At 39.9% G+C, this 27181-nt stretch overlaps 1 protein-coding gene and 1 long non-coding RNA gene across 2 annotated transcripts in view; one reads left to right on the forward strand and one right to left on the reverse strand.

The window, feature by feature from the left end:
• LOC140995408 (uncharacterized) overlaps positions 1 to 27181 on the reverse strand; it is a 150190-nt gene that overhangs the window by 107596 nt on the left and 15413 nt on the right. The gene's annotated exons all lie outside the window — the stretch shown is intronic.
• LOC140996683 (uncharacterized) lies at positions 1054 to 25637 on the forward strand. The gene is made up of 13 exons (XM_073467147.1): positions 1054 to 1158; positions 4336 to 4399; positions 4859 to 4927; positions 8005 to 8061; positions 8290 to 8859; positions 9134 to 9202; positions 10217 to 10273; positions 10502 to 11068; positions 14584 to 14597; positions 15980 to 16010; positions 20603 to 20656; positions 20862 to 20918; positions 21147 to 25637. The coding sequence occupies exons 2-13, from the start codon at positions 4372 to 4374 to the stop codon at positions 23207 to 23209; spliced, it is 3636 nt and encodes a 1211-aa protein (XP_073323248.1). The 5' UTR covers positions 1054 to 1158; positions 4336 to 4371; the 3' UTR covers positions 23210 to 25637.

Consider the following 27181-nt stretch of genomic DNA (forward strand, 5'->3'; position numbering starts at 1 on the left):
CTGAACGCCTCACACATAGTCAACAAGAAAAACTATCCCCTGAACGCCTCACAAATCAGTCAGCAAGACAAAATGTTCCATGAACGCCTCACATATCAATCAACAAGACAAAATGTCACCTGAACGCCTCACACATCAGTCAACAAGACAAACTGTCACTTAAACGCCCCACAAATCAGTCAACAAGACAAACTGTCACCTGAATGCCTCACACATCAGTCAACAAGACAAACTGTCCCCTGGACGCCTCACATATCAATCAACAAGACAAAATGTCACCTGAACGCCTCACACTTCAGAGTCAACAAGACAAACTGTTCCCTGAACGCCTCACCATATTTAAACATACACAACATGATTCAACGTCTCTATACATGTGTCATATACACTCACTTCATCAAGTACACACAGTACTGTGAGAGGTGTCACAAACTGGCTCAATGTGTGTGACAAAGAGAGGAGACAAGTCAGGACTTAAGGGAGGGGTCGTAACAGAGGACACACAGTCATACTCGAGTAAAAGTAAAGATATGATGTTAAAATATTACATATATAAGTATCTGATATTATAATAATAATATTAAAATAATCGATATAGATATATGGACTGACAGCAGATCCATATATTTACATGTATGTATAAACTGTATACTGTGAGTCAGCTGATCATCACAATCACTGTTTCCATCTGATTGATGATAAAATCAATTAATTTAAAAATGTGATACTTTGGCTCTAATGCAGCATGTAACCTGTAAAGTAACTAGTAACTAAAGTTATCAAATACATCCAGTGGAGCAGCAGAAACTGGAAATACTCTCATACTTATGTGCAGTACTTGAGAAAATGTATTTAGCAGTGGTAGTAACTAAGTACACTTACTGAATTACTGTACTTAAGTACAATTTTGAGGTACTACTTTACTTGAGTATTTTACTACTACTTTACACCTCCTCTCTACTTCTCATCAAAGTAATATTTTAATACCATATCTGTACTTTTACTCAGGTATGACTTTTGGATACTTTTTACAGTACTGAGTACTCAGTTACCCTCCACCACCGCCCAGTCCCTGAAGCTGTGCAGTCAGATCAGACTCCTCCTGCAGTTTCTTACTTTCACTTTCTACTTCACTTGTGTCGCAGCAGAATTCAGCAGGTGAGTGAACTCGATTAAAGAACAAGAAGCTGGAGTCAGGTCAGTTTGTCTGTGTTGTTGGTGGTCAGTAGAGTTGAGAAGTGACCTGCAGAAGGTTCCGGGTTTATATGATGAACTTATTAAACCATCGATCCCGTCCGGATCTGTAGCCGGATCCCTTCAGACGGACACTCAGTGACGTCACTGAACGATCGTGTGAGAGCTCCTCGTGTGTTTTCAGTGTTTCATGTGTTCACTTCTCTCTGAACTGAGCACATTCACTGAGACGACTGGGACAAATGTTTCTGGAACATTTGGACCGAGCTCAGCTGTCGACGCCATTTTGAAACCATGACTAACCGTCAGACTGTGAGGACATGTGGTGTCGGTGCTGCTGGGTGTGTCTTCAGTGTGTGTGTGTGTGTGTGTGTGTGTGTGTCTTCAGTGTGTGTGTGTGTGTGTGTCTTCAGTGTGTGTGTCTTCAGTGTGTGTGTGTGTGTGTCTTCAGTGTGTGTGTCTTCAGTGTGTGTCTTCAGTGTGTGTGTCTTCAGTGTGTGTGTGTCTTCAGTGTGTGTGTGTGTGTGTGTCTTCAGTGTGTGTGTGTGTGTGTGTGTGTCTTCAGTGTGTGTGTGTGTGTGTGTGTGTCTTCAGTGTGTGTGTCTTCAGTGTGTGTGTGTGTGTGTGTCTTCAGTGTGAGTGTCTTCAGTGTGTGTGTGTGTGTGTGTGTCTTCAGTGTGTGTGTTTCTTCAGTGTGTGTGTGTGTGTGTGTCTTCAGTGTGTGTGTGTGTCTTCAGTGTGTGTGTGTGTCTTCAGTGTGTGTGTGTGTGTGTGTCTTCAGTGTGTGTGTGTGTGTGTGTGTGTGTGTGTGTCTTCAGTGTGTGTGTGTGTGTGTGTCTTCAGTGTGTGTGTGTGTGTGTGTGTGTGTGTGTCTTCAGTGTGTGTGTGTGTGTGTGTCTGTGTCTTCAGTGTGTGTGTGTGTGTGTCTTCAGTGTGTGTGTGTGTGTGTGTGTGTGTGTGTCTTCAGTGTGTGTGTGTGTGTCTTCGGTGCTCGGAGCAGAGCAGCTCTCTGCCTTTAAGAGCCTGTAGAACATGTGTTGCCAGGTTGGACTACAGCCTGGCTACATTTAGTCAAAGTAACAAGCCAACGCCTCTCTGGGACTTTGAGCCCTTCAGTGTAACTCGAGTTGTTTTTACTCTCAAAATAAAGTTAAAATAACTAAAGCAGGGGTCTAAAACAGTTCTTGTTCTCTTATCTGATGTGTTCAGAGACAACACCGAGCGATAAACAGAAGTACTGATACACTAAGATGAGGACTATGACAGTTGGATTCGCCTCAGCCACAGTAAACAATCACAAATAAAAACCATAAGGACAATAAAAGAAATCAAGATAAAAGCATCCAAAGCAACGCTAAGATAGGAGAATGTAAATTTACAAGAATCAAGTTTATATCAATGTTTAATTAACTGGGCAAAGTCCAATAAATCAAAACAAACAATACTTTAACACCGATGTAAAGCAGCAGTGGCATTTCTGCTCTGCCTTGACACAAAACCCACCTTACTGTGGTTTGTCACTCCATGCTTATCAAACAGACGAGTACAGATGTAAGACTGAAGATTAAACGGTACCTTGGCTCAGTGGCATAGGCAGAATCTGTATTTTGGGCGGCCAGTGCAAAATTAGGTGGACCATCTTTTCCCAGATAAAAAGGACGAACAGACAAATTGAAAAAAACTGGAGAAACACTAATAATAAATGTAATTTATTAATCACTTGCGATTAATAAAGCACTCGTAAATGTTGCACCACCTCCGTTCTTTTATCTCTTTGACTAATCCAGAGGGAATTAATCAAATTTGACTGGACAAGGTGAACTTGGATCAATTCTAATCAATTTCAGATCAATTTATTTAATCTCATAACTGAAGCAGTGACTTCTACACAGTTTCCATCGGTTCTCCACACTAAAACAAACCTGCACAGACAACAAGGTACAGTTAAATATGTTTACTGACTAAATAATTCAGAGTAAATGAAGAAATGGCAAATGAAACAAATGATAACAGCTGACATAAAGATGCTGAGTCTCTAATGACATAATGAGATTATGAGTGAAATATGTGTGGATGGTGAAACTACGGGTTGGGTGAAAGCATTTCAATATTACGAGAATAATTTTAATACTAACGGAGCCCAAACAAATTTCTCTTAAGATCAAAAGATCTGAATCAAAGCCAAAGACACCAACTCGTATTTCGTGTGTGGATCCAGCAGGACGAGTGATGGTTATCCTACTTTATTTGAAGAGTTGTGGAGTCAGCAGGCGGCGGGTTTCGTTTCCGGTGTTTTGTAGCAGTCTCGGCCCAATAGCCGGAGGGATGTCGCGGCTCTCCCAGTAATATAATAAGTCCTGTTAACTTTCTGTCCCCGGCCAAACGTAATATATTCTAGGATAACACACAGTAAAGACTAGGCTATTTTTGGTTGGGGAGTAATGCCCTGCACTACAGACTTTGTCATATTTGTTTGTTGATGATTGAATGAAATATTGAAATATAAATGACAAGTTTTAAAATGTTATTCTGGGTAAATTCGTTGTTATATTAATCGAGTAATAAAAAAATAATAGTTAGATTAATAAAAAAAATAATCTAAAGATGAATCGATTAAAACATAATCAAAAGGTGCAGCCCTAGATAAAATGAAAGGTCATTATTTTACAAAATGTTTATACACAGATTTCTTATTGGCGCCTGAGAACTGAACACTGCCAGGACCATATAATATTTGTCTTGGTGGGAAAAACCTAAGACCTTTGTCATGTTCAGTTCAGTTCAGTTCATCCTTTGTCATGCTAAATTGCAAAGTTTTGAGTTTTCGTCAAAGGGCGTCACTGTGGCAGCATGATGAGGTTCACATTTGCCATGAAGCAGTAAGTGTTTTTTGTTTGAGACCCAGCCTGAGAACATCTGCATGCCAATAAGGTGCCATTGTGCTGTGTTGAATTTTGATGCTTTGCTATGAAACAGGAAATTGGTGTAACTCAAACATTACATTACCCAATCTGCCCCAAACGTCACATGTATGATCAAAGTTGCTAGTTCGTGTGACTCCAACATGAAGCTGCATCAGACGAGATACACAAGTTAACAAACAGGAGAATGAACATGTGTTGTGATGTTTTCTCTCTTCAGGTTCTTAAACTGTGACGTTTGCAGCAGAGTGACATCATGGGGAACGCATCATCTGCTCCGTCTGGTAAGACTGTGAACACACTGTCACATATTACACTCATCATAAAGAACTGCGGCTTCTTTCCTGTTCTTGTGAAGAATCGCTGTCAGCAATAGTTGTGTATGAAACAACACATTTCCATTAAATGTTGTTCAGTTGCACTATAAAAGTTGTTTCCTGTTGTGTGTTTCCAGAGCTGAAACAATCTTAATGCCTTAAGAGTGTGTGTCCAGCAGCACCACAGGACTTTACAACAAATTGATTACATGCAAAACACACACGACAAGATGAATTTGACTGACAGCGTTTTATTTTCACTGTTTTTATATATCAGGATAATATCGTGATGGTGAATTCTTTTGACGCGAGTGAAACCTGATATTGTGACAGCGCTAGTGGACACCAACAATCACTGATGAGCAGGTTTATTACAGATTACATGTGGATGAATGAATGAATATCTACATTTTCTGTGTCCATCAGGACCATATGAACCACCTGTGATGCCCAGCAGCAGCAGAGGCAGCGATGACACTGTCACGCCACGTCACAGTAAGTTAAACTGAACTGAGTCAGAAACATTCTCGTCTGTATGAACATCTAGAAATAAACAGTTTTTTATTTGTTGGCACAAACTCACTTTTTATTTACTTTTTATTTTGTGAGCTCGACCCACGAGGTCCTGGCTGTAGACCTCCACTGTGAGGTCGCTACCGCCGCAGGCTCCACTCTCAGGCCGCCTCCACTGTCAGGACAGGAAATGCACGGGATACATTTCAAAATAAAATCGCGAATGCACTTTCGGTTGAATCGTTTTCCTCACAAATGCATTAATTAGTAAACAATATGGCGTAAAATCTATTAATTCCTTGTCTATAGTATAAATCGTTATATCGTATTTATATAGTAAACTTTTTTTTTTTTGTTTTCCTTTTATGTTGCGCATGAGCCCCAACGTGGGCATTTTGATTTATTCTGTCCAAATCTAGGACAAAAAGCCCGACTAATACACTGCACTGCGTCATTTTACAACTTAGTCATTATGAAAAACAAACGGTGGTGATATGACTCGGGGCTCAATAGTCTATTTGCAGCCGACTACAAAGCTGAGGATCTTGAAAAGAGAAGGTCAAATAGTTGATAAATGAAAACAATGGAGGGCAGGAATAACATTGCTCAGTGCACAAATTGTCTTTTAAGTTATTACTCATATTCATAAGCCAACATCTCATAAGATGTCATTGGCCGATACATTTTATTGTGTACTACACAGTATATATACAGTACTTCACTGCCTTTTCATTATCATTGAACTTTATTGCACTGCTCTTTTTCTATATATTTTTTCAAATTTTTTTTCTGTTGTATTATTCTGTATTTTTATTCTTAACCACCATAAATTTCATGTTTGGTCTCATGTCTATGCTAATTATGTTCTTGTGCTGCTGGAACACCCAAGTACCACTGAATACTACACTTACTCTTGATATCTACAGTAAAATCCAAGTGAATTATTAAGGGATCAATGAGAAAAACATAAAAAAACACACTAAGTCACAACATGATTAAATGTTCTGTAGCCCTTTATTTTTGAACACAAACTCACTCATCTGTGTGACATTCACAACAGGCCAAATCATTTCTTCTGTCCATTATTTCTTCGCAGAATTTCCACATGTCCTCAGTGTTGTAAAACGTGAACTTGAAGGGCTCCAGGATTGTTTCCTTTTCATGCTCATCCTCTTCTTTCCACACCCTCCCATATTGCAGAGCAGCCTCAGCCTGTTTCTCCTCCCCCAATCACAGAACATCAGGCAGGTCCACTTTGGCAGACAACAGTTGTCTGTTGGCCTCAACCCACTCTGCTGCACGTCTGCAATCGTGAAGAATGCGATCTTCAACCGAGTCCTATGGAAAAGACAGAAAGAAAGATGTCTGTACATAGCTGCTGCACCAACAGTATCTGACCAATAGATGCTGTGAAAAAGCGTACCCCTTCCACTGGTGTGTCCACATCGGCAGGTCTGACTGAGACCTCAGCCTGCTGCTCTTCTTCCTGAAAATATACAGATAAGCAAAATGATCAGTTGTAATATTCAAAACACAAGCTCCAAAAAGAAAGAGAAAAGATCCCATCAGTCAGTCTGGAGGTCAGAGGGCCCTTCTCTTCTCAGACGTCGCTCTAAATGTGTATTTCCTTACTCAGTATCAAAAATAAAAGTAGTGATGGTGCAGAAGCTACTTCTCAGTAATTTCAGTTACTATTCGTTTTGTTTATATACTGTAGTGCCACGTTTTCAACTTTGTGACGATGCCCAGCTAAAGCAAGGAGAGTTTACAAAAATGTTTTATAACGTTACGTACAAACAAATGCGAACAGTTACTTTAGGTTATGCACTATACAGTTAATAATCCCTGATAACTTACGGTGTTGATGCTAACCGCCATTGGTGAGAGTGAACTTTGACGTTATCTAACTTTGCTTCAAAACAACAACCCCACCCGACATGTAACATTTGGTCATTTGCATCATTAATAACTTCTATAACGTTATTATTTTACGGCACCTATATTGACGAAGAACACAAGAAACCATGCATTTACTTTCTGTGGATAATAAAAATCAGCAACTCACCGCTACTCGGAACACAGGCTCACTCGCTGGTCTCTCTGAATGAAAAAGCAGGTGACATCCAGATTTAAATGTCTTCACTTCCCGTCCTGACAGTGGAGCCTGCACCGAAAGCGACTTCACAGTGGAGGCCTGCAGTCAGGTGCCTCTCGAGCTCGCTGGTGAATGAACAAGTTTAAAGTTAATGATGGATAAACAGAATGTGTTAAGTCTGGTTGTTAATCCAGTGTTATTGTGTTCAACATGGATTAAGTCCAAACTTACTGTGTTCACTAATTCACTGTTTTCTTTTAGTGGATCTGTTGATGGCTCATTGTGTCGGATTTCAACTTGAGTATAAGGAGGAAAAAATAGGAAGCAACAAGAGAAGAAGAAAAGAGACAAAAACAATAAAGAGAGTCAGTGACAGTAGAGGCTATTTAACAATATTTGATGACAATAAAATAATAATAACTAGAAAAATTGCATTTCCTGCGAAAATACAGTGTGAATGCTGACGGCTGAAGTGATTTGGGAAAAAACGCTGAATATACTGGAAAATACTCTCCTGAAATACATCAAACTATGAGAATAAATGGTCAAGATTTTGCAGAAAAAGCTGAATTTTTCAAAAACTGAAAAGTACAAGGCTGAAAGAGCTTAAAAAGCTAGTTAGTGTGGCACAGATCTGTTGTGTGGCTGCTCCTCATTGATTTACTGCTGCTGTGCTGAATCATGTCTGAGCCGACAGACGTTTGTACAGACAGTTGTATTATGAGTGTTGTTCATTTGACAGACAACAGACAAAACACACACGACAAGATGAATTTGACTGACAGCGTTTTATTTTCACTGTTTTTATATATCAGGATAATATCGTGATGGTGAATTCTTTTGACGTGAGTGAAACCTGATATTGTGACAGCGCTAGTGGACACCAACAATCACTGATGAGCAGGTTTATTACAGATTACATGTGAATGAAGGAATGAATATCTACATTTTCTGTGTCCATCAGGAGCAGCTGTAACACCTCTGAAGCGCAGCAGCAGCTATGATTTCCTGCCACCCGACAGTGAGTCAATCTGAACCGAGTCAGAAACATTCTCGTCTGTATGAACATCTAGAACTAGATCTGTTTACATTTAAATATTCACAAGCTCACTGCTGAACTAACAAGTTGTAAGTTAAATGGATGACAGAATCTCTGAAGTCCAAATTAAAGAACTTTCTTATCTGTTGTTAATCAAAGTCTGAACTTACTTCACAGTTACACTTTTCTAACGCAGTGTTTTCTCTCCAGTGTCTGAGCTGACGGTGGTTCTGCTGGGGAACAGCTGGTCTCAGAGGAGTTCAGTGGGGAACTTCATACTGGGAACAACTGTGTTCAACACTGAGGGAGAACCAGACGACTGTCAGAGAGAAAGAGGACGGGTAAAGGAGAAAGAAATAGTTCTGATCAACACCCCAGATCTGCTGCATCCCAACATGTCTGAGGACAGCCTGAGAAGAAATGTAGAAACCTGTGAGAGACTCTCTGGTCCTGGACCTCATGTGTTCCTGCTGGTTCTGCAGCCTGAAGACTTCACTGAGCAACACAAGCTGAAGCTCTGCAGAGTCCTGAACCTCTTCAGTGATCGATCATTTGATCATTCACTGGTTCTGATGTCAACACCCAGAGAGGAGAGTCCAGGTCTGATGGACACGTATCATCAACATCCACCCTTAAAGGAAATGATCAGAGACTGTCACTACAGGTTTCTGTGGCAGAAGAATCTTGAACCTCCAGAGCTGCTGACACGATTGGGTCAAGTTGTGAAAGAGAACGATGGAAAACATCTGAGCTGCAGATCTGAACTCCCGCCACCCGACAGTAAGTTAAACTGAACTGAGTCAGAAACATTCTCGTCTGTATGAACATCAAGAATTAAACAGTTTTTTATTTGTTGGCACAAACTCACTTTTTATTTACTTTGTATTTTGTGATCTCGCTGGTGAATGAACAAGTTTAAAGTTAATGATGATAAACAGAATGTGTTAAGTCTGAAACTGTGACTCCATTACTGGTTGTTAATCCAGTGTTATTGTGTTCAACATGGATTAAGTCCAAACTTACTGTGTTCACTAATTCACTGTTTTCCTTTTAGTGGTGGGGAGGATGTCTCATAGGATGAGGATGATTGACGACATGGCGTCTCTCAGCCTCTCAGAACCAGGTGAGCAGAAGGAGGAAAAACTGGGAAGTAACAAGAGAAGAAGAAACAAACAGACAATCAGAGAAGAAGAAAGAGACAAAAACAACAAAGAGAGTCAGTGACAGTAGAGGCTATTTAACAATATCTGATGGCAATAACATAATAATAATAATAATAATGTACATATATATACACACACATAATGTACAGGCATAACACAGCATTTGAGTGAGACAGATGAGTGTGTTGGGTAAACATAGTCCTGACAGTAAATCACAGATGGAGACAGCTCTCCTGGTCACGTCTCTTTACTTTCTAATAGAAGTGGTGCCACCCGGCTCCAGCGTCGGCTCCAGCATCGGCGCCGGCGGCTCGACCGCTGACTCCGACTTCTCTTCTGCATGGAGGTCGTCTGACCTGTCAGACTCTTTGTAGCCGTTTCAATATTCCACTCATGCTGCTTTTTAATCAGCGACTGACGAGTCTGAATCTCTCTGCAGTCATTCGCTCACTAGTTCATGTCGTCACGTCAGGTCCATGGACGTTTAGGCCACGTCATGTCTCCTCCACGTTCACCCTACAGGGCTGTGCAGTCTGTACTAGGTGGAGGTGATGTGCTGGTTGTCACCTGCCATTAAATGGAAAGAGAAAAAGCAGTCAGAGCTGCAGTGACAGTTAACTGTTAGCTAGTTAGTGTGGCACAGATCTGTTGTGTGGCTGCTCCTCATTGATTTACTGCTGCTGTGCTGAATCATGTCTGAGCCGACAGACGTTTGTACAGACAGTTGTATTATGAGTGTTGTTCATTTGACAGACAACAGACAAAACACACACGACAAGATGAATTTGACTGACAGCGTTTTATTTTCACTGTTTTATATATCAGGATAATATCGTGATGGTGAATTCTTTTGATGCGAGTGAAACCTGATATTGTGACAGCGCTAGTGGACACCAACAACCACTGATGAGCAGGTTTATTACAGATTACATGTGGATGAATGAATGAATATCTACATTTTCTGTGTCCATCAGGAGCAGCTGCAACACCTGTGAAGCGCAGCAGCAGCTATGATTTCCTGCCACCCGACAGTGAGTCAATCTGAACCGAGTCAGAAACATTCTCGTCTGTATGAACATCTAGAACTAGATCTGTTTACATTTAAATATTTACAAGCTCACTGCTGAACTAACAAGTTGTAAGTTAAATGGATGACAGAATCTCTGAAGTCCAAATTAAAGAACTTTCTTATCTGTTGTTAATCAAAGTCTGAACTTACTTCACAGTTACACTTTTCTAACACAGTGTTTTCTCTCCAGTGTCTGAGCTGAGGGTGGTTCTGCTGGGGAACAGCTGGTCTCAGAGGAGTTCAGTGGGGAACTTCATACTGGGAACAACTGTGTTCAACACTGAGGGAGAACCAGACGGCTGTCAGAGAGAAAGAGGACGGGTAAAGGAGAAAGAAATAGTTCTGATCAACACCCCAGATCTGCTGCATCCCAACATGTCTGAATACAGACTGAGAAGAAATGTAGAAACCTGTGAGAGACTCTCTGGTCCTGGACCTCATGTGTTCCTGCTGGTTCTGCAGCCTGAAGACTTCACTGAGGAACACAAACTGAAGCTCTGCAGAGTCCTGAACCTCTTCAGTGATCGATCATTTGATCATTCACTGGTTCTGATATCAACACCCAGAGAGGAGAGTCCAGGTCTGATGGACAAGTATCATCAACATCCACCCTTAAAGGAAATGATCAGAGACTGTCACTACAGGTTTCTGTGGCAGAAGAATCTTGAACCTCCAGAGCTGCTGACACGATTGGGTCAAGTTGTGAAAGAGAACGATGGAGAACATCTGAGCAGATCTGAACTCCCGCCACGTTTCCGTAAGTTAAACTGAACTGAGTCAGAAACATTCTCGTCTGTATGAACATCAAGAATTAAACAGTTTTTTATTTGTTGGCACAAACTCACTTTTTATTTACTTTGTATTTTGTGAGCTCGCTGGTGAATGAACAAGTTTAAAGTTAATGATGATAAACAGAATGTGTTAAGTCTGAAGCTGTGACTTCCTCATTGATCGTACATTCAATGTTATGATATTTGTTTGCACTGCAAGATTTTTCTAATTCATTGTTTTCTTTTTGACTTATTCTGCCTTCTCTGTTTGTTTTAGGGATTTCTCTTGCTGGGGAACAGTAATAATACAAACTCGGAAAGAAAAGTGTCAGGGTCCGTGACATACAAACAAAGTAAAACAGTATGAATTTGTGTTGTCCTTTAAGGTCAGTTTGTTCATTCAGCCACCTTATGGAGGAAAATCAGCCAATGAACAGCTTCCTCTCCTCATTAACATTTCTTCAGCAAAACTACAGACTGCTCCTTTAAAGTTAAAGTACTTGTTGGACAGATCGGTCCCGTTCACAGTTACATTGATCAGATTACTGTAATATTGTTACTGATGATTGCACATGTAAGCAGTGTTTTGATGTTACAGCTGGTGGAGGTGGAGCTCCTTGTAAATACTTAATATTAAATATATATTATGTAAATATTAACTGTTCATTCTATCACAGTATCATATTTGATAAATTGATCAGCTGTTTTTTGTGTAAAAAGAAAATATCAGACAGATGTAGAGGAGTAGACGTGTAGAGTAGCATTGATTACAGTACTCCTCTGTTAGATTACTAGATATTTAGATTACTCTCCTGCAGGTTGTTACTTTAAATGTTTTGTTGTACAACATTATATGCCTGTTAAGAAGTGTTCTTTGAACATAATTACTGTTCACCCTGATGTGTTTTTATGTTTATTATTGTTAGTTACTCTTCATATGTGCTTAATCCTGTTCTGCTCATTAACACAGTCTGAACAAGCTCCCCACCCTCTCCAGTCTGCATTAGTGGGACAGATGTGGAAATAGTGCAATCCTACAAATACCTGGGTGTTGTGCTGGACAATAAACTGGAGTGGCCTACAAACATGGAGACAGTCTACAAGAAGGGCCTGAGCCAGCGTTACTTCCTGAGGAGGCTCAGGTCCTCTAATGTCTGCAACCAGATGCTCCAGATGTTCCATCAGTCTGTTGTTGCGAGCACCATCTTCTCGGCTGTGGTGTCCTGGGGTGCGGGCATCAAAGCGAAGGACGTCAACAGACTGAATAAACTCATAAAGAAGGCAGAGTCTGTTGTTGGCTCTGAGCTCGTCACCCTGGAGGAGGTGGTGGAGGACAGGATGCTGACAGAACTGCTGCCAGTCATGGACAATGTCTCTCACCCCTCCACAAAACTCTGGACAAGCTTAAGAGCAGCTTCAGCCACAGACTCCTTCAACCCCGCTGCCTAAAGGAACGGCACAGGAAATCATTCCTACCTGGTGACTTTATAACGCTCACTCCAAAACACACAAATAATGCGCTTTAAATTATTATTACTGTAAGTAAAACTGCACCTTATGTTCCTCTTAACTTTTATCTTCTACCTCAGTATTTATTTTATTTTATTCTATTTCACTTACTACCTCTTATTTTATGTTATAGCTACTTAAACATTTTATTGTTTCTATATTTGCTGTTGTATTTGAATGTACCCACTGCTACGGGCGGCTGTTGCTTCGGGGTAGAGCCAGTGTCTAGTTATCGGATCGTCACTGGTTCGATTCCCCTGGTCTGCATGTCGAAGTGTCCTTGGGCAAGATACTGAACCCCAAACTGTTCCTGGTGTGCTGATTGGTACCTTGCATGGCAGCCACCACCATCAGTGTATGAATTACTGTAAGTCGCTTTGGACAACAGCGTCTGCTAAATGTAAATATCTTAAATATTAAATATCTATCTATCTATCTATAATATATCTTTCTGTATGTAATCATGCTGACATGTTCATTATGGTGTGTGTATCTTGTGTATCAGATTGTGTTTTTTTACTCTCCTTGCTCTTCTCTTCAGTTACATTATGATATATAAATTAAATCATATAATTGTAATAAAACCCTCAACATTAAAATACTGCGTGTGTCACAGCTGGTGGAGGTGGAGCTCATGTGTCCACGTTACATACAGCTGCATAGTTTAATCCATAAAGCTGCATTATATTTAAAACACTGGTCAGATTTTTCTGTGTAAAATCTTAATTTCAGTCAGCTTGATAGTAACTAAAGTTATCAAATAAAAGTACATTTATTTGATAACTTTAGTTACTAGTTACTTTACAGGTTACAGGCTGCATCAGAGCCAAAGTATCACATTTTTAAATTAATGGATTTTATCATCAATCAGATAAAATCAGTGATTGTGATGATCAGCTGACTCACAGTATACAGTTTATACATACATGTAAATATATGGATCAGTTACTTTTACTGATACTTTTGATACTCAAGTACATTTAATACCAGATACTTTTACTCGAGGATGATGTTTGGATACTTTATATAACACTGAATGTCCTGGAGTGGAAGAATAAAGTAGCAGAAAATGGAAATACTCAGGTAAAAACAAAGTACCTCAAAACTGAACTTCAGTACAGTAAATGTACTTAGTTACAACTGGGTGATGTTGCAGCTGGTTGAGGTGGAGCTCATCTTAAATACTTTTGTGTAGTTAAATCTAAAACAGCATCATATTTTATACACTGATCTCGTGTGTGTGTGTAAACTCGACATCTGAAGAGTAACTAGTAACTAAAGTAATCAAATACATGTAGTGGAGTAGAAGTATAACGTAACAGAAAATAAAAAAAGACTCATGTTAAGTGGAGTACTTGAGAAATGTACTTAGTGGTGGAATGTAACTAAGTACATTTACTTGAGTACTGTTCGTGTGGGGGACTTTCACTTTGATCAAAGTAATATTTTATCACCATATCTTTACTTTTACTCGAGTATGATGTTTGGATACTTTTTACAATACTGGCACTACTTATAATCAGCAGTGGAAAGTAACTAAATACATTTACTCAAGTACTGTTCTTAAGTACAATTTTGAGCTACTTTTACTTTACTTGAGTATTTCCATGTTCTGCTACTTTATACTTCCACTCCACTACATTTATATGATTACTTTAGTTACTAGTTACATTACAGATTACATGATGCATCAGAGCCAAAGCAGAACATTTTTAAATGAATTATTTTACCTGTACTTTCGATACTTTAGTACATTTAACATCAGAGACTTCAAACTTTTACTCGAGTACTGTTCATGTGGGGGACTTTCCCTTTGACCAAAGTAATATTTTGACACCATATCTTTACTTTTACTCGAGTATGATGTTTGGATACTTTCTACACCACTGAGTACTTCGTTACATTCACCAGTGTCCAGTACTTGAGGCTGCGCAGTCCGATCAGACTCCTCCTCTCCTGTCAGTTACTTTCACTTCGTCTGTTTGTGTCGCAGCAGAAGTTCAGCAGGTGAGTAATCTCGATACAACTCGATAAAGTAACGAGGTAACTAAAGTGAGAGTAGTGTGTGTAGTTGAAGGGACCTGTTTGAGCTTCTGATCAGTTTAATTAAAGAGTTTAATGAACCGGAAACGGTCGACACAGCGTGTAACGTAGATACTGGAGGAGACCTGAGGCTCCGTGTGATTCATCTCTCAGATATTCACTTTATAATCTTTAGTTGTTCATGTGATCTGAGTGGAAAGTGACTTTTGAGTTTCCTGAAACTGTCGCCGGCTGAGAGAGGAGGTCTCACTCTGTCGGAGCTGTAGGACTACAGAAACACTCTGGTTGTACAGTGGTCTCACAGAGCGGAGCATCTGTCCTCATAGATGATCTTTGGTGAAGTTGGACATGAGGAGCTGAGACCTGAAAGTTTTCTGAGATGCTCAGAAACTGATTCAAGAGATTATCTGAGGCTTTTCTCTGGAAGACTTCCAATAAAACACAAATCTCTCTTTGTGTCTCGTCCAACAGATGAATTCTACTTCATCTGAAGTGTTTTTAACAGTTTGTGTTGCTTTTACCGGAGAAAAGAGAAAAGACTGCGAGGATGAAGAGTTCTGGTTAGAGCTGGGTTATATGGCCTTAGAATAATGTCACAACACTTTAAAATAATGTCACGACACTTTAAAATAATGTCACGACACTTTTATAATAATGTCACAACACTTTTATAATAATGTCACAATACTTTTATAATAATGTCACAACACTTTTATAATTATGTCACGATACTTTTATAATAATGTCACAACACTTTTATAATAGATACTTTTATAATAATGTCACAATACTTTTATAATAATGTCACAACACTTTTATAATTATGTCACGATACTTTTATAATAATGTCACAACACTTGTTGTTTCAATTTTCCCAGCAGTTTAAAAAATGGAATCAAATATCAATATTGTGGGAGAAGAATATGACTGAATAAAGCTCTGCATTAACTTCCCTTGATATGTTGTTGAACAGATAACCATGTATGGGAGGGATGTTTCCTGAGCTGTAGATATAATCTGAGCATTTGGGAAGACTTGTGAGGATTATCATGGCATCACTCTGTGCAGACAGATGTGCTGTTATTTTGCTCCTCCATGATCATGTTTTATAAACTATTTCAACGTGAGTCATCGGTGTCTCTGAGTCTTCTTCATCTCTCCTGAACGGTCAAGTGAGCCGAAATTCCTCAACAAATATTATTCAAGGTATTTTATTGAAGTTAGAAATGTCAGTACTGTGTGATGTGCGTAACACCAGACAGCAGCAGGCACGTTAACAAACTGGTAACAGTTTATCTCCTCTGTCGGTTCTCAACCCAGCAGGTGGAGGAGTCTGATGTTTCCAGCAGAGTGACGTCATGGCGACTGCAGACACAGGTCAGCTCTTTATTATTTTATTAATATTTATTCCTGCACTAAAAGTCATTTGGTGTCCTGCTGAATAAAGGTTGTTACTATGGTAACATGCCTGTGGGCTGGATTACACTACATGTGAGCTACGCATGCGCTTGTGTTAAAATCAATTAATAGTAACTGTGACCAGCAAGTAGACGCAGACCAAAGAGATTTCTCTGTGATCTGACTCAATAAATGGATCAGAAGACGCTGAAATAACAACATCAAGCCTGAATTCATGCTGCGTCAGGTCTGTCGGCCAGACGACAAGCAAACAACTTTTAAAATGTTTGTTTCATGAATGGAGTTCTGATCGATCAGAGCTATGCTGTGCTGAGACATATTTCCATGACTTACCAGCCAGTCTCACTTTCCTCCACGCCAGTCTCAGTATGAGTACATGTGTTATCGCACAGCTCCGTGTGTCTGCACGGCCACGATTAGTTATTATCTTCTCCTCCATTGTGGTTGATGAATGTCCGAACATCAGCGACATTAACATCATGGCGTCAGCGTGAATGTCAATGCAGATAGGCTTTCACGAAACAGCGTTACGCAAAATCCTTGAGTTTAATGTTTTCAATATTTTCAACCAATGCAAAATTTGCGTGTTTGCGTCGTTCGCGCCACCAAGTTTAAATTCCCACAAATGTGCTCTATTTGCGTTGTTTCATTGAGTTTCTAAGTAATCTAGATGCGCAAATGACACATCTGAGATCTCATCAGCCAGGTGCAATCAACAAACAAGCAAAGTTTTAGCAACTCACCGATGAAGTGTCTGCGTGTTTCAGTAGTGAATCAAACTCCAACCAAAGCTGTCCTCTGTTATTCCCAGACGTGCAGTAGATCCATGTCAGTAACATATTTTATCCAAAACACTGATTAAATGGCGATGAACTGTGATGACGGATGCTTTTTCATGCTCTTATCGGTCCCAAAACTCCACCACTTGAAAGTAAAGTGCCATTAAACTGTCACCTAAAATGGACGCCGACCTCTGATCTATTGATTGACACCTTATTTGACTAGTTAGGAGCTTCTATGCCCGCCCTGTGGCCTGAAACAGCCAAAGAGTGATCAGAAGGACAGGAAACCCGCCCTCTCTTTTTCTCCCTGTCTCCTGAACCATTTACACGCCAGCCTCGGGATGATTGACGCATCCTGTAGCCAATGAGATTTCAAGTCTTTTAAATTGGTTTAAAGCCCAAAGCTTGAAAAGTTACGGACATTTTATGTGTTTTGTTGTTTGAATAGGCTGTTTTTCAACCTAAGCCCTGTCGAGGTCCTGTCATTTTAGTTTCATCTGATGTGTTCTGTGTGTTTTCTGGGTTTTTGTGGTGTCTTTATCTCAGTTTCTCTCCTGTGTTCTTTGCTCCTTACCAGTCTGCTTTCCATCCACACCTGCAATGCATCACCTTCATTAGCCCCGCCCTCTTCCCACTGTTTTTCTCCTCATTACCCTCACCTGTGTTTCTCCACCTCTCTCCACCTGCACCTCATCCCCTCGTTAGTTTAGTTTGTATTTAAGTCCAGTCTTTAGTTCTGTCTTTGTCGAGTCATCTGTTGAGTTTCCCTTGTCTTACCTGTATCCTATATTTGCAGGCATCTACTGCATTTTGGTCCACCTTATCTGCTCTGATGTGACAGGCACTTGTTTTTGACTATTTTACATGCACAAAGTTAGTGGACATATAGAATTTTATATATATAGAGAGAGAGTTTTTGTTTGCATTTTTGTTGCCAGATGCCTGCACATTTCCTCAATATTCAGAGATATTGATATTAATTTGAACTTGGACCATGTAAGACTATATGATGTGGACCCACTGTGTTTTCCAGCTAATGCAGGTCATCTGCAGGCTGATTTTTGCATTAAGTAAATAAATAATTCAGTGTGTTAAAGCTCGTATACATCAATGACAGAAGCACTTAAAATTCAGACAGTAATCTTTCAAAAGAGCCCAAAACCACACCTGTACTCCGTATGGTTCAACAGCAGCTTTGAATTTACTCTGATGTGTGTTTAGGATCATTTTACACACATTTTCAGGAACGTGACATGATAAACACACCAGGTATATTTTAATGAAACCAAAAGACAAACACGGTTGACAGTAACATGGTTGACAAACACGTTCCTCAGTGAAAATGAACGTAGGTGTGCTCTGTATTTACTCTGCCATCCTCTAACTCTCATGTCATTCCAGATCCAGCTGCTCCCTCCTGACCTGCAGTAACAACAGTCCACCACTAACCTCACCTGCCTCACATTTCCCCGTCAGCATGGCTACACACACACACACACGCACACACACACACACACACACACACACACACACACACACACACACACACACACAGCGGTCCATCGCTGCTCGTTCTCTGCCAGATTGTCTCGTTTGCATCCGCCTCTTTTCCAGCCTTTGTTCAGCCTGCTGACCCTCGGATTGATCGTCAGACAGGTTTGCATGTTCGCTGCTGTTAACCTGCTTCTGACCACAGTAAACATGAACTTTTATCTCACTCTGACGTCTTTGTGTTTTGATTTTGGTTTCAAACCTGCAGCTTTTCTGAGCCGTGACTCTCAGCAGGACCTTTTAATGAATTAACGTTTGAGATTAATGAATAAAATGAGATCGTAAGCAGCTGATGAACAGAAGCTCCTCCATGAATCAATCAAACTTAATTAACTTAACTTTAACACCTTTCAAACAAATTAAAATGCAATTCAAAGAGCTTTACAAGTGACTGAAAAAACATGTTATATTAAGGAAACAAGATGGGTTTAGTTCCAATACAATGAATAGTTAAAAAAATAAAAGATAAAAATAACGATGAAGATAAATAAAAGATTGCATGTAAAGGTTTATTTTAAAATTAAATATAATACAACAACAGTAAAATGTAAATAAAAATCTATATAAAAAACAGTGAAAAAGAATAAAGGGTTCTGATAAAAACAAAATAAATTCAAATTATTTATTTTGTAACATAAATATTAAATATTTAAACCATAGAAATATAAGACACGACATAAAAGCCAGACTGAATAGCGGTAATAATATTTCCAGCTGAAGATAAAGATCACAAATCAACATCTGATGATTTAATCTGAGTAACAGACACAGATCCATCAGCACGTCATCGCTCAGAGGGAATGAGTCATAGATTAAATCAGACAGAGACGCAGAGAGGCGTGACGAGCAGCATAGATACTGAATATCTGTCATGATGAGAAACTCCAGGAGACATTTGTTGTGTCACTCATCGCAATGTTAACAAGTTTTAGATCTTTTATCTGACGTCTAATGTTTAATGTGTCTGTACAGATTCATGGTGTATTTTAGATTCTTATCTGGAACAGAAAAAGAAACCATCTTCCTCTGGAGCCTCTACCAGCTGTCTGGTCCTGTGAGCACGTGGAAGTGTTAATATTAATTACTGAAGTTGAAGTTTCATGCAGATTTGTTGACTTATGATGATAATGATGATTTATTTTCATTCTACTCGAGAAATTAATCAAACTGACTTAAATAAAAGCTCATCATCCTTGTTACCATGGAGAACCTGACGTGCAGCTGTGAGTCAAGAGCTCGAAGACCTCACATGAAATTATGCAAAAGATTGAATGTTTTTAATATAAGTATTGTATCATTCAGCTTTCAAAGTCATACACTTTATTAAGTTAAAGTTAAAGTGTTGTTTCCTTGGTCTGGGGTAGAGTAAGTCTGTATTAGATACTTCAGAACCAGAATCAGAACTATATTGATCCCTGAGGGGAAATTGGTACGTTACAGATCTTCTAGAGAAGAAATGTTGCACTATAGAGAGATCTGAATAAAATATAGGTAGAGAAGACAATAAGAAATAATATTAAGTAAAAATAAATAAATAACTGCATTAAACTATATATGACAACAGTATATGTATTTACATTTACAAATAGAGGTGTGTGCCTGGTACCTCACTACTGCTGACTAATACTGCAGTATGAAATACTTTACAGTAGTTGATAGTGTAAATAAATGTCACATAAATGCAATACGTGATATTGCAAATCAAAGTTAATAAAAATAAAGTATGGTAAAAGAAGAACTGACCCAAATGCAGACACGGAAGCAGAAAGCAATCTTTAATGAAAACTGAAATCCAGTCCAATAATCCAAAATCCAAAATGAGATAAAACAAACAGGGCAGGTAACAAAAAGCTGGAGATGAAGAGACAAGTTAAAAACAAAACAAACCATGAATCCAAGAGGAACAAACACCAGGAAGAAACACAGGACGAAGGCAACAGGAGAGACGTGAGGACGAGAACCGAACAGACAAACCAACAAAGAGTGAGCGAACAACACAGGCTTACATACAAACTAAACTAAGAGACTGAGGTGAGACAGGTGTGGGGACGAGTGAAGTAACAGGAGAGAGGATAAAACTACAAAATAAAACAGGAAATCAACAACAGATGATGTTTAATTAAAGAAGTAAAAACACATGTACACATTTAGAGGAACATCAATAATAATCCTTTTCATTAAAAATGACGTGTTGAATCAGTGTTTCTGTACCAACAGGTGATCTGACGCCACTGAGGAGGAGCAGCAGCTATAACTTGCTGCCACCTCAGAGTGAGTTGAATTATTCTTTCTGTATGTTTACATCTGTAATCACAGTGTTTGTTGGTGGTGGGTTGCAACAGTTGACACATCCACCGAAGTCCTTAATGAAGCTGTGACTTCCTCATTGGTTATCCATTTTGATGAAGTCGTCACTGAGGAGGTTTTTCTAACGCAGTTTCTCTCCATGAATATCTACATTTTCTGTGTCCATCAGGAGCAGCTGCAACACCTGTGAAGCGCAGCTGCAGCTTTGAATTCCTGCCACCCAACAGTGAGTCAATCTGAACCGAGTCAGAAACATTCTCGTCTGTATGAACATCTAGAACTAGATCTGTTTACATTTAAATATTCACAAGCTCACTGCTGAACTAACAAGTTGTAAGTTAAATGGATGACAGAATCTCTGAAGTCCAAATTAAAGAACTTTCTTATCTGTTGTTAATCAAAGTCTGAACTTACTTCACAGTTACACTTTTCTAACGCACTGTTTTCTCTCCAGTGTCTGAGCTGAGGGTGGTTCTGCTGGGGAACAGCTGGTCTCAGAGGAGTTCAGTGGGGAACTTCATACTGGAAGAGACGAAGTTCAACACTGAGGAAGAACCAGACGGCTGTCAGAGAGTCAGTGGACGGTTAAAGGAGAAAGAAATAGTTCTGATCAACACCTCAGATCTGCTGCATCCCAACATGTCTGAAGACAGACTGATAGAACATGTAGAAACCTGTGTGAGACTCTCTGGTCCTGGACCTCATGTGTTCCTGCTGGTTCTGCAGCCTGAAGACTTCACTGAGGAACACAAGCTGAAGCTCTGCAGAGTCCTGAACCTCTTCAGTCATCGATCATTGGATCATTCACTGGTTCTGATATCACCACCCAGAGAGGAGAGTCCAGGTCTGAAGAAAACATATAAAAATTATATGCAACGTCAACCCTTAAAGGACGTTAAGAAAATGTGTGGATACAGATACTTGAAGCAGAAGCACCTTGAGCATTTAGAGCTGTTAACACGCTTGGGTCAAATAGTGAAGGAGAACAACGGAGATCACATCAGCCGTGATGTGTTTGACGAGGAAGCTGCAGGTTTAAGGAAGTCACGAAGACCAAAGTCTGAAGACATCAGAGCAGCTTTAAACCTGGTTCTGTGTGGGAGGAGAGGAGCAGGGAAGACTTCAGCAGCTGAGGCCATTTTATGTCCTTCAGTCTCCATCTCATCAGAGTGTGTTCAGAGTCAGGGAGAGGTGTGTGGACGTTGGGTTTCCCTGGTGGAGCTGCCTGCCTTGTGTGGAAAACCTCAGGAGGAAGTGATGGAGGAATCACTCAGGTGTATCTCCCTCTGTGATCCTGAGGGCGTCCATGCCTTCATCCTGGTCCTACCTGTGGGTCCCCTCGCTGATGAAGGCAAGAGAGAGTTGAAGACCATCCAGAACACATTCAGCTCTCGAGTCAATGACTTCACCATAATTCTTTTCACTGTGGACTCAGATCCTACAGCTTATCTCAACTTCGTAACAAAGGACAAAGACATCCAGGAGCTCCTTCAGAGCTGTGGAGGAAGATACGTTGTTCTCAACATCAACGACAAGCAGCAGATCCCAGAGCTGTTGGATGCTGTGGTAAAGATGAAAGAAGAAGGACCCAGAAGCTTCTCAAAGGATATGTTCGCTAAAGCTCAGATGGAGAAGGTTTCAAGACTTAAAGCTAAGCTGCAGGATGTGAAAAGGAAGAGTGAGATTGTAGGTGATGATGGACATCAGAGCAGAGAGCCTCTCAGGATGGTGCTGGTTGGGAAGTCAGGCAGTGGGAAGAGTGCGACAGCAAACACTATTTTAGGCAAGAAGCATTTCATACCCAGAATCACCCCGAAGCCAGTGTCGAAGAGCTGCGAGAGAGCAACAGGAGAGATTGATGGACGGCCCGTTGCTGTGGTCAACACTCCTGCGCTGTTCGACGAGACTCTGTCTGATGACGAAGTTCAACAGGAGCTTCAGAGATGCATCAGCATGTTGTCTCCTGGTCCTCACGTCTTCTTACTGGTGATGCAGATCGGGAACCTTACACAAAAGGAGAAAGACTCGTTGGAACTGATCAAAATGGTTTTCGGCAAGAGGTCTCAAGACTTCATCATCGTTATCTTCACCAGAGGAGACGAACTGGAAGATCAGTCACTTGAGAGTTATGTTGAAAACTGTGATGATTTCGTCAAACAACTCCTGAAGGACTGTGGAGGCAGATACCAGGTGTTCAACAACAAAGATCACACAAACCGCACACAAGTCAGAGAGCTGCTGAACAAGATCGAGACCGTGGTGAAGGAAAACGGTGGCTGCTGCTACGACACCGAGACGTTCCAGTGGAGAAAGGAAGCGATTCAAAGGGAAGTGGAGCAAATCAACAAAAGACAATGTGAAGAAATGCAAGAGATGAAAATAAAACTAGAAGCACAGATATCTGAAATGGAACAGAGAGCTCAACAACACGGAGAAAAAAGTCAGGAAGAATTAAAACATCTGAGACAAGAACTGGAAACCATGAAGCTCAAGAAGAACAGATGCTCCATCTGCTGATTATGTGGAACAAAGAATACAATACTGAGGAGCGAGTGACGAAAGGCTCAGGAGCTGCCGCATTATTAACGACTCGTCAGTGAGTAATTACTGAATAACTGTGATTTCAGGACTGTATAGTCAATAATGATGAGACACTAAAGAACAGACTGGGAGAGATCTGTGAATCCACATACTGACCACGTTATCATGAGTCGTTCCTGATCAATAACAACCTCCTGACACAAAGTGACACGCAAAGATTATCTAATGATTAAGTAATTAGTATTTAATGAGCCTATTGAGGAACTACTCAGTATTATGTTTTACTTAACTTGACTAATCATTATTGACTAATTACTGAATCATTAGTTACTATGTTCTTGCTCTTTCAAGTCAAATAAAACATCATACTGAGTAGCTACTAATTACTTAATCATTAGTTACTGTTTGTGTATCTTTAAAGTGAAATGTAACACTAAGTAGTTCCTCAATATACTCATTCATTACTCATTACTTAATCATTAGTTACTGTGTTTGTGTATCTTTAAAGTGAAATGTAACACTAAGTAGTTCCTCAATATACTCATTAATTACTCATTACTTAATCATTAGTTACTGTTTGTGTATCTTTAAAGTGAAAGATAATACTACAGTTATTCAACAGTCTATATATATCATATCATGCTATATAATGTCATCAGCTCACCCTACATGAATGAATGAAGGTCAGGGAGGGAGGCAGTCGGCTCGGCTCAATGTGACGCAGGACAAAGTTAATTCCACCTCTTCTTCGTCTCCTCATCCTGCAGAAATTTAAATAAAGTGACCGAGCTGTTCGGGGAAAGATGCATTTGCCAGACGAAGGCATAACTAGCTAGCAAAAAGACAATTCAGTATTATATAGTAAAATGTCTTTTAACACGTTTCCAACATTTATGTGTTTTGAAACTAATCTCGTTAAATGCTAATTACTTAATCATTAGTTACTGTGTTTGTGTATCTTACTTAATCACTTGCTCTTTATGTTCACCTGCAGGTGAAGTGAAACATCATACTGAGTAGTTACTCAATAGACTCATTTAATACTTATTACTTAATCATTAGTTTCTCTTTTCTTTTGTTATTCAAGCAAAGTGATTCAGTGATTTTCACATGTTTGTGTAAAGTGTTCACTGGAAGTCTGACATCATCCCGCTCTGTTCTCTGGAGGATTTGCTCTGGATTTCTTTCTTTTTTTCTTTTTTTTTTACTTTTGGACCAATGACAGGAAGTTCTTACAGGCTTTCATCAGAACATTGCAACAAAACAAAAAGAGCTGCAGGAGCACACAGGGAGAGGAGGAGACCACATGTTTAATGTTTCACGTCTTTATAAAGAGTCAGCTGAAAAAAAACCTCAAGAATTTTTTATTGTTTTCTGAAAACAAAACGAGAAACTGCAGCTTTCAGAGAGACTGAGCTGAATCACACCGCTGACAGACTCATCCTGCACTGTGAGTGTTCCTGTTATTGTGTCCACCCCCTGTCCAATCACAATCAGCACGCTCCAGCTGATACAGAGTTGATCCACTGTGATCCTCTGCAGCTCCTGTGTGTGTTGACAGCGTTTTGTCCAGCAGGTGGCGCTCTAACATCAATCTGAAGTCAGTTTTAGCTCTTGTGCTGCTGACCTGTTTGTTTTAACTCTCCACATCATTTGTTTACATTACATTTGATATTGCTTAATGATGTCTAATATAACAGCCACACTACAGTATTTTAATGTGTTTCTATTATTATTCTGACTTAATTTTCATTAATGAATGTAAACTTTCAGCTGTAAAATCAGTTTAAACAGACAGAAGGTTAGTGAAGGAGAACAGCTCTGTTCGGTTAATGAAGATCATTGTGAAGAGAAAGAAATATCACACTATATTTTAAACATGGACGATATATCTCAGCACGAATGAAGAAACATGTACACAAAGTTTAACGATGCAGCTAAAGGTGGAGCTCATCTTAATGTCTTTACTTTGATTATTATATTTTGTATTAATCTTCTGACTGTGAACTAACTAGTGACTAAAACTGTCAAATAACTGGAGTGAAAAGTACAATATGAGACTCGTAGTGGAGTAGAAGTAGAAAGTAAAATGGAAATACTCAAGTGAAGTACTTCAGTCCAGTAAATGTACTGACACATGTTGTACTGAACACCCAGCGGACTCTTTATCAGCTACACGTGTTTGATCCGTTGTGATTAAATAAGAAATTCAAACTCACACACTGATTTTATCTCTAAGCATTTTTACAAACCTTTGTAACGTTGTAACGTTTCTGAACTCTGCTGTGAGTTTTGTCAGATGTCTGCAGCCACGATATTCTGATTATCTGTTTGTTTTTGGGAGATTTTCAACACACATGTTGTTTGTTTCTTCTTCTTTTGTTCATAAAGTCTTTTAATAAACATGGTTGAAAAAAAACAAGTGATCCAAGACGTGATTTACACCCTTTATTAAGATGAAGTGTCACTGAAGCTGCTGAGATGAAGTGTTATCAGACTCTTCTTCTTCTTCTTCTTCTTCTTCTTCTTCTTCCTCTTCTTCTTCTTCTTCTTCTTCTTCTTGTTTCACAGAGCACATCAGTTGGCATCCTGTCACCGTAACAGCCATCATGTCTCAGACCGAGAGGCTCTGACCTCGATCCAAGTCCTGAGATCCTGAACTGATTTAAGAATCAGATGAAAGTGTTGCCGTGCATCCTGTCTGACGTGAGTGTAATTAAGGTCTTTTCAGATCAGTTTGGGAGCTCGGATGCTAACTTCACCTGACCTCACCATCAGCATGGGGCCGAGGACATAATGCCCGGATATTACTTTTTGGGTGAACTGCTCCTTTAATGAGGAAGTTATTATTACTTATTGTAACTGAGATGAATCATGTCAGGGACTCTGAGACCTGCTGCTAACCTTCTTCACACCCTTTTTCTGAATGAGTCCTCCCTCCTCCTGCAGCCACCAGTTTCAGCTCAGCAACATGTAAATCCGCCTGTAGAGACCTGAAACCTGCGTTTAATCTGTCAGTCAACACATCCTCATTCTTCGTCAGACTGGTTCTCCTCTGCATTACCACAAGACAAGACTGTAACTGTGACAGAGATAAAGGCAGACACGATGGATTATCTCTGCCGCAGGTGTCAAGTTGCTGCCCGTCCATTTCCATAAAAAGCAGTTTGATTCTGGAAGAGGAGGATTCCCGTCCAGCCTGGAAGTTTCTCTGCATTCACGCCTTTTTTGGTCTTTGTGTTGCTGCATGTTAATGGGCCTCGGAGTGAGTGTGGGGTTTGGCAGACTGACACTCCTCCGGCTCCAGCGACAGGCCTGAACCAGCCGGAGAATGTGGACAATGTCAACTGTGCCTGACTGCAGGGCGGTGATCACAGGTCGGGCCTCTAAACCAACATGCCGAGGCAAACCGGATCAGATCCTGCAGCAGGACGACAGCGAGAGACAATAACACAAGTGTTGGCAGTAAAACAACTCATTTTTATTGTGAGGAGTGAACTCTTGCTGTAATCTGATATTAAAACGACTTTCCGGCAGTTTGAATATTGAACTCTCCGCTTTTTATATCAAATAAAGTCTGACGGTGTCTTCAAATCCCAACGTCTCCTCCCAGCGTCTGACATTTTAGGATTTGAGCATCGTGTATCTTCAGCGTCCTCAGATTCTTTACTCAAGTAAAAAACATGCTCTGCCTTCAAGGAATTGGTCGTTAAATTATTGTTTGCATTGAAACATAAAAAAGTAAAAGCAGCGCTTTAAGTTCGTAGCATGTCAAGTTTTTATGAGAAGTTGTTGGGAAGTTTATCTTATCTGATCAATCTGAGTATGCAAAGTTTCCACAGCTGTCAGATATGAAATGTTGTGGAATTGAAGTAAAAAAGTAAAACAGCACCTCAGTAAATGTACTTTTCACCACTGTGTCTTTGATTTGCATCATTTAATTATCTA

The sequence above is a fragment of the Pagrus major genome, chromosome 5 (assembly GCF_040436345.1).
Source record: "Pagrus major chromosome 5, Pma_NU_1.0".
Classification (NCBI taxonomy): domain Eukaryota; kingdom Metazoa; phylum Chordata; class Actinopteri; order Spariformes; family Sparidae; genus Pagrus; species Pagrus major.

What these genes read in the sequence shown, in the direction of transcription:
- LOC140996683 (XM_073467147.1), top strand. Translation starts at nt 4,372, where the DNA reads ATGGGGAACGCATCATCTGCTCCGTCTG. An exon ending in CACTGTCACGCCACGTCACA is followed by an intron (nt 4,928 to 8,004) that starts GTAAGTTAAACT and finishes TGTGTCCATCAG; the next exon opens with GAGCAGCTGTAACACCTCTG. An exon ending in CATGGCGACTGCAGACACAG is followed by an intron (nt 16,011 to 20,602) that starts GTCAGCTCTTTA and finishes CTGTACCAACAG; the next exon opens with GTGATCTGACGCCACTGAGG.